This window comes from Podarcis raffonei, chromosome 3 (assembly GCF_027172205.1).
Source record: "Podarcis raffonei isolate rPodRaf1 chromosome 3, rPodRaf1.pri, whole genome shotgun sequence".
In the NCBI taxonomy this organism is placed as follows: domain Eukaryota; kingdom Metazoa; phylum Chordata; class Lepidosauria; order Squamata; family Lacertidae; genus Podarcis; species Podarcis raffonei.
The window spans coordinates 70,710,930-70,719,651 of NC_070604.1; the positions used below are offsets into that span (position 1 = coordinate 70,710,930).

Sequence of the window (8,722 nt, forward strand, 5' to 3'; positions counted from 1 at the left end):
AACTACCTCCGAAAATGAAAGGGCTGTCTCATATATCATCTTCAAGCATTTTTTGTTCACCACTAAAATAATCATTTTTTTCTACTTGTTGTACACCAGAGCTGAAAGATGGATTTTCTGCCAATTCATATTTATTTACTGAAATAATTAAAAAGGCATTACATGTTAATCAAAACACTAATCAAAGTATGCTATATTTTTACCAAAATCTGTATAATGTAGCCTCAAATGTTTCTTCCATAAGAAATTAATAAGAGCCTTGCTGGTTCAGACCAAAGGTCTAGCAATCTGTTCTCGCACTGCTCAAAGAGATGCTTATGAGAAGCTCTCACACAGGACATGAGTGCAATAGCACTATTCCATTCATAATCCCCCAACAATTGGTACTCAGAGGCATGCTGGAGATAATACATAGTCATCGGGACTTGGTAGCCTTTGATAGCCTTATCCTCCATGAATCTGTCTAACCCCTTTTAAAAGAATCAAGTTGGTAGCCATTGTTGTTGTCGTTTAGTCATGTCCGACTCTTCGTGACCCCATGGACCAGAGCACGCCAGGCACTCCTGTCCATTTTGTTGGTAGCCATTATTATGTAGCAAATCTCATTGGTTGACTGTGGAATATGAATCTTCCTATGAAAAATAATATTTTCATTGTATTTAAAGCTTATTCATGTTGTTCCTCCTTTTCAGAACTACAAACGGCATATGGATGGCATGTATGGGCCCCCAGCAAAACGCCATGAAGGAGATATGTTTAATATGCAGTATAGTGGCCAGCAGCAGGATATGTTTAACCAGTACAGTGCTTACTCTGGACCAGACCGAAGGCCCATACAGGGACAGTATCCATATCCTTATAGCCGAGAGAGAATGCAGGCACCGGGACAAATGCAGCAACATGGAATACCTCCTCAGATGATTGGTGGTCCTATGCAGTCATCAGCCTCTAGTGAAGGCCCCCAACAGAACATGTGGCCCACACGAAATGATATGTCTTACCCATATCAAAATAGGCAAGGCCCTGGAGGCCCTGCACAGGCCCCACCTTATCCAGGGATGAACCGCACTGAAGATATGATGGTCCCTGACCAGAGGATAAACCATGAAAGCCAGTGGCCTTCTCATGTCAACCAACGTCAGCCTTCTTACATGTCATCCTCTGCCTCCATGCAGCCTATCACTCGACCTCCTCAGTCATCTTACCAGACGACGCCGTCGATGCCAAACCACATCTCTCGAGCGCCTAGTCCTGCATCCTTCCCACGCTCCCATGAAAACCGTATGTCTCCAAGTAAATCCCCTTTCCTGCCCTCCATGAAGATGCCGAAAGTTATGCCCACTGTTCCAGTCTCACAGGTCGCAGGTCCTCCAACCCAGCCACCACCAATTAGGAGGGAAATAACTTTTCCTCCAGGCTCTGTAGAAGCATCCCAGCCAGTCTTGAAACCAAGACGAAAGATTACCTCAAAAGATATAGGTAAGTGCTAGACAATGAAAAGGAGTCTCTTTTTAATTACAATATTTTAAAGGCTGCAGTTTTGTAAACTTACGTTGAGAAATTACCTTTGTTAAATTGCAACCATGCCCAAAGTTTCATAGCAGGAGTGACCATTTTCACCCCACCACTTTATCTACTTATATGAAGAAGGGCACTGCATACTTAGGCAAGAAGTTACTGTAACTGTGTGTTTTATTAAAGTTTTCATATTAGGTGTTGTCCTCCTGCTGTTTCTGACATTTGGTTTCTTCCTGAAATAAGCAGGATTTATGTGATTTCATTTTGGCACAGGGGAGCTAGAATCCAACGACTAATGAAGGGGACACCGTTTTGGTTACTTCTGGATCATTTGGTTACTTCTATGGCCGTTTTTCACCCCCTCTTCCCCAAGAGGAAATTCAAAGTATACTTTGGAGAACCAAAGTATACTTTGCTTACTTACAAGCATGCATTTTGAGTAGACATTATGAGGGCTCAGAAGATAACATAGAAGATAACATAACAAAAAAGTATCTGTAGAGCACTCAAAAAATCCAAGCTGGGTCTGAGAACTGCAAGATTAAATCTGATTTTCCTCAAATCCTAACAGTTCTTCAAAAGTGGTTTCAATCTGCACCCAGAAGTGGGTGTGACACACACAAACACGCACCCTTGTGTACATTCCTTAGTTAGCTTGAAAGAAAGGATAGCCAAAAGCCTTATTAATCACACATATTTTGTTCCTCTCAACTCCTAATGCTTAAGAGTGGATCATCTCTTCAATTTGCATAACGGAGCATGATAGCTAACGACCATGTTTGTTAGCCACAGATTAACCGTCTGTGCTGTTTTATTCAGCCAGTTCTCAAAATAGCAACATGGCTTTTTTCATCTTAAATAGGCAGTTTTTCCTGCTGTATTTAATATAATTCAGTGTTGTGTTCAGTGGAAGACATGCTAGTGAATTCTGCATATGAGAGTTGCCATTCTTGAACCTAACAAGGGAACTGTGACTATTCATACCATAATCTGGAATAAAAGCATCCCTTCTTCTCACTGATCCAAAATCTGTATGCCATTTGAAATCTAGCTTCTGGATCTCCTTTAGACAGAATGCTTATTAATGCTTTGTGTTCTTACTTTCTAGTGACTCCTGAGGCTTGGAGGGTGATGATGTCACTTAAATCAGGCCTTCTTGCTGAAAGTACTTGGGCTTTAGATACTATTAATATCCTTCTGTATGATGACAGTACTGTTGCTACTTTCAATCTCTCTCAGGTAGGTTTGATATTTCTCCAGAAGTCTGTTTATCTGAAACCTCCTAATGCCAGATGATAGATAGATAGATAGATAGATAGATAGATAGATAGATAGATGATAGATAGATAGATGATAGATATTTTCCTTCATCTAAAACAGTCATAGGGCAGTTGACAACAAAATAAGGCAGTACAAAACATGTTGCATAATAAGAAAGAGCATTAGCAATTCATGGTGGGCCATAGCTCAGTGGCAGAGTATATGCTTCTTCTGCAGAAGGCCGTAGCTTTCTGTAGAAGAAAGCATTTCCATGTTGGACAGGGAGTATCCCCATCTGAAACCCTGGGAGAGCTGCTGCCAGTCAGTGTAGGCAACAGCTGGGCTAGATGGACCAGTGGTCTCACCTGATATAAGGCTGGTCCCCATGGAGTTCAATGGTATGATCTTCTCCACAAGATTAGCAATTCACATAAAATACGTGTCACATCATTAGCAGCACCATAACTTTAAAGTGATTTTACCCCATCCTCTAAAGCTTAAAAAAACGTTGAATTTACCTGCCATTTAATAAATACAAAGCGAGGCTGAAACATAGAATCACCACTGAAAACACCACTCAAATGCCCTAGTCATTCAATGTTCCAAAGACTGACCCTTCAAAATTAAATCAGTATTTCTTTTATCAAAGCTCTCTTACAGCAGCTTCGTTCCTAAAGATGTGAGAACAGACCCCTTCTCACAGCAGGGTTTTCCAGTTCCCTCTTTCCCTCAGCTCCTCAACGAAAAGACACTGTTGGGAATCAAGGGGCCCTCTTGAACAGAACAGGGTACAGGAAGCTGCACTCAGATGGAGGAATCAGTAAAAAGTGCTTTGTACAAGAACATCTTTAAATCCAAGGCAATATTTTTTTTCCTGGTTGAACATTTATGCTGCATATAGCTTTCACTAACAGCAGGAGGAACTCAAGAATGCCTTGGATGGAGCACATCAGTTGGTAATAAAAGCCTTCAAGAGCTTATCACAGACATGAAAACTATCATGGCTACTACTGATATATTGTAAGCTCTTCCTTAACTTGAAGACTAAAGTGCGTCACAGAATTAGGAAAGGTGTGAGAGATGGGAGAGGAAAAAAGATTTAAATAATTATTTGCATATAACATAAAAGCTCACTTTTTGTGGGGCCATACTTTCAAAAGACTTCACCTCTTCCAGAACCAAGCCTCTTACATTTACCTTCTTTTTGCAAATTAATGTTATATTTCAAGTGAAAGTAAGTTTCTACTAGATTATACTAAAGAAAGTTTCTACTAAATATCACAAGATATCACTAGAGAAGACTGATTTCTTTGATGCAAAAGACTTGCACTATAGGGATTAAGAAGCAGTATGAAAACCCTTTTGTGATCTGCCACTGCTGCTAGATTCCTTGCAGGGTGAGAATTGTAAGTGTGGCAATTATTCTGCTTGGTTCTTTATTCACAAGTAGTTATGAGTGCATCATTTCATGCAATATGGAACAATGAACAGGTTTGTAAATAGCCACTTGCTTGATCACCTGAAATGAGTAGTAATCATTTCCAGGACACCAGACAGGAAAGCTTTTATAAATTAGAAAAGAATTGTTTTTACTTTTTTTGCTTTTAGAACACTGAAGTGCTATAAATCACGCTATAGATATGTATGTTGAAGGGCTACTACCAACATTTATGAGCTGGAAAATAGGGATTATGAGCCAGCTCAAATCCATATTCAGTATCTATTTCTCCGTCTAAGTTCCTTCACATGGTTAGTGTGTGGATAAATTTAGATGAGGACATGCTGTAGCCTGTCCAGAGACTTTGTGGGATAATGTGGGTGGGGGAGAGTGGGAGAATTGGTTTCAATAAATGCATGTGGGGTAGAATGTGTCTTTGCAATAATTTCAGCAAAATAGAAATTCATGAATTTTAAGAAGCAAATGGCCATGGCAAAGTGGCCTCACTCACCCTGACTTCAAATGTACTTTCCTTGTACCCCTGTATTTAGCACCATTCTGCTAAGAAAACATTACAAGGACACAGTGTAAGTGGAGTTGTATCTATAGGTTCTTTTCCTCTGAGGGCAGAGGGAAGACTTTATTCTAGAGGAAGACTCAGTTGGTGTGCCTGTGTGTGTTTTAATAATTGTGACTATTTTGTAAGATCCAAAAAGTTCAATTGTGGGATAAAATAAATAATAAAATAATAAAAAATAAAAACTTTTAATATTAAATTAAATACAGTTTGGGGATTTCCTTTATAATGTGCGAACTACAAGGGTTATAAATACTTTATATTTTTATTACTCCATTAAATCTTTTTAATGGAGTTCAGATCACTGAATGCCTACATTTAGAGAATGCCCCAACAAGGTTTGTTTTATGTGTAAAATGAAGAGTAAATTAACATCTTTCTGAAAGTATGCCTACTGCTGCCAACACAATTCCATGTCACCTGAAATGCTCCTCTTAACATTCTTATGTTATTTTTTGTTTCTTCAGTTATCCGGTTTTCTTGAGCTGTTGGTGGAATACTTTAGAAAATGCCTGATAGATATATTTGGAATCCTCATGGAATATGAAGTCGGACATCCAGGACCAAAAATACTTGATCATAATTCAGCCCAGAAAGAGGATGCTCAGTCTGCAACGCAAGAAGCCAGCAAAGAAGAAAACAATGATGAATGTATTGATTATTTTGGTGAATTTGAGGATGAGGAAGAGGAAGAAGAGGAAAATGAGAACCCTGAAGAAGAGAAGAGCACTGTTCTTGCTCCCCCTGGTGCCATTGCTGATCCAAGTGAGAGGCCAAAACAAGCCAGTAAGTTTGACAAGCTGCCAATAAAAATCGTAAAGAAAAACAACTTGTTTGTTGTCGACCGATCTGACCAGCTGGGGCGTGTTCAGGAATTCAACAGTGGTCTCCTCCACTGGCAGCTGGGTGGGGGTGATACAACCGAACACATCCAGACCCACTTTGAGAGTAAGATGGAGATTCCTCCTCGCAGGAAACCGCCTCTTCCATCCAACTCTTCAAGTAAAAAGAAGAATGTGGAGGGGAAAAGAGAACCTGAGGAACAGCAAGACAAAAGCATATCAGCCACCATTGACGATGTCTTGTCAGCTCGCCCAGGAGCACTGTCTGAAGACTCAGACTCTAGTTCTCAGACGGATAGCAGTAAATTTCCATTTGGGATCCACCAAGCCAAAAGTCATCGGAATATCAAGTTGCTAGAGGATGAGCCACGGAGTCGAGATGAGACTCCTCTATGCACCATAACTCACTGGCAGGACTCTTTGGCCAAACGTTGCATCTGTGTGTCAAACATTGTCCGCAGCTTGTCTTTTGTGCCTGGCAATGATGCTGAAATGTCAAAACATCCAGGCTTGGTGCTGATCTTAGGAAAGTTGATACTTCTCCATCATGAACACCCAGAAAGAAAGCGTGCACCACAGACATATGAAAAAGAGGAAGAGGCGGACAAAGGGGTGGCCTGCAGCAAGGATGAGTGGTGGTGGGACTGCCTTGAGGTCTTGAGGGATAATACATTGGTCACATTAGCCAACATTTCTGGGCAGCTAGACTTATCTGCTTACACGGAAAGCATCTGTTTGCCAATTTTGGATGGCTTACTGCACTGGATGGTGTGCCCATCTGCAGAGGCACAGGATCCTTTTCCAACTGTGGGGCCCAACTCAGTCCTGTCGCCTCAGAGACTTGTACTGGAAACCCTGTGTAAACTCAGTATCCAAGACAATAATGTGGACCTTATCTTGGCCACTCCCCCATTCAGTCGTCAGGAGAAACTCTATGCTACTTTAGTTAGGTACGTTGGGGACCGCAAAAATCCAGTCTGCCGAGAAATGTCCATGGCACTCTTATCGAACCTTGCCCAGGGGGACACATTAGCAGCAAGGGCGATTGCTGTGCAGAAGGGAAGCATCGGAAACTTGATAAGCTTCCTTGAGGATGGGGTCACTATGGCCCAGTACCAGCAGAGCCAGCATAACCTCATGCACATGCAGCCCCCGCCTCTGGAGCCACCTAGCGTAGACATGATGTGCAGGGCAGCCAAGGCTTTGCTGGCCATGGCCCGGGTGGAGGAGAATCGCTCAGAGTTCCTATTGCACGAAGGACGTTTGCTGGATATCTCAATATCTGCTGTCCTGAACTCTCTGGTTGCATCTGTCATCTGTGATGTACTTTTTCAGATTGGGCAGTTATGACATAAGTGAGAAGCCAAGCATGTGTGAGTGGAGATTAGAGGGTCACATATAACTGGCTGTTTTCTGTACTTGTTTATCCAGTGTAGGAAGAAGGAAAAAAAGAATCTTTGCTCCTCTGCCCCATTCACTATTTACCAATTGGGAATTAAAAAAAATATTAATTTGAACAGTTATGGAATTAATATTTGCTGTCTATGTGTATAAGTACATCTTTTTATTTTATTTTTTTAACCAAAGTCTGTCTAGTACATTCAAAGGTCACACTTCTTTTCCATAGATATCCTTTTCAAAAAAAATTATAATTTTTTTTTTGCATGTTTGTATCACATATTTTTTGGGAGGGGAAGCAAACTAGGGATACTGAGGGTTAAAATGTTGCAAAACATGATTTGAGAGGCGGGGGGGAAGGCTCACCACTCTGAAGTGCAAAAGTGGGGGAAATATACTAAGTTACTGTGTGTTTTATTTTTGAAGAATGAAAGAAAACCCAACCACCCTTTATGCCGTTGCCCAAAGCACTCTGTGCAATAGAAGAAAGTTAGTGATGTAGGTGTAGCGGATCAAGGAAGGGGGTTGGTCCGTAGTCTGCATATGAAATTATCTTGGTTTCTCTGCAGGAGAATGGTTACATTAGGCTAGGAGCAAAACAAATTCTTTAGGAAAGTTAAAACACAAACCTGAAGACGATCAACATGAATTGCTTCCTCACCAGAACTGTCACATCAGTATCTATTGTTTGACCTTCCACAGTGACAGTTCTTCACAATTCCTTTTAATCATTTTAAATATTTTTTTATTGCCTAAGGGCCGTGATGTATATAGAAGTTGTACATTAAACATACCCTCATCTCTCTTTTTTTAAATACGTACAAGGATTTTTTTTTCATGATGTGGTAACTACAAAGTGATGGTAGACTTAATTTTATTATTATTATTATAATTATTATTATTATTATTATTATTTTGTTCGGGCCATGTCTCTAAAAAACAGTAACAGAAAAACACCACCACGAGGGTAATGTACAAGTTTCTGTATGTATAAAGTCATGCTCTATTTCGGGAGAGCAGTTGCTCACAACTTGCTTTATAAATCAAGATGTGGAAATGGTTACTTATGGATTGATTTAAGAAATTGGTTACCAGTCTACAGGAAAAATAATACTTATACAGGAAAAAAGGAAGAAAAACAACTTCAAAGATTTTTCAGTGAGAAGAATCCGCATTTGTATTTCAAAATAATGTAGTTTAAAAAAAGACAAAAAAACTTGATGTAAATTCCTCCTTTTCCTCTGGCTTAATGAATTATCATTTATTCAGTATAAAATCTTTATATGTTCCACATGTTAAGAATAAATGTACATTAAATCTTGTTAAGCACTGTGATGGGTGTTCTTGAATAATGTTCTCATTTCACCATAAGGTCAAACCAGTTCATTTGGTAAGAGGGAAGCTTACTATTTTCCTCATAGCCATGATGGTTGAGCATGAAGTATTTTCATCTGATGTTGCAACAAGCACAGAAATAATGACTGCTAGTCAGTATTTGCAAAAAGCAGACCAAAATGGTGGAATTTTTTGACTTACAAAAAGCAAATGAGAGTTACCTGCTGATCATTTCCACTGTATGTCCATAGAGGATGCTACATTCAAGGATGGAAGTAAGTTTTTGAATAAAATAACTATAGGTAAAATATATTTATATCTGACAGTAATTAGTAGGAAAGAGCCAGGTTATAC

At 39.8% G+C, this 8,722-nt stretch overlaps 1 protein-coding gene across 9 annotated transcripts in view; it reads left to right on the forward strand.

Moving 5' to 3' along the window:
• Positions 1-8,368, forward strand: part of ARID1B (AT-rich interaction domain 1B) — a 347,806-nt gene extending 339,438 nt beyond the window's left edge. For all 9 annotated transcript variants that reach the window (XM_053382240.1, XM_053382241.1, XM_053382242.1 and 6 more), the window contains 3 exons: positions 693-1,479; positions 2,627-2,757; positions 5,261-8,368. In XM_053382240.1, coding sequence (XP_053238215.1) covers positions 693-1,479; positions 2,627-2,757; positions 5,261-6,985 — 2,643 coding nt within the window. In that variant the 3' untranslated portion in view covers positions 6,986-8,368. The remainder of the gene's footprint in view (positions 1-692; positions 1,480-2,626; positions 2,758-5,260) is intronic.
• The last annotated feature ends 354 nt before the right edge of the window (positions 8,369-8,722 follow it).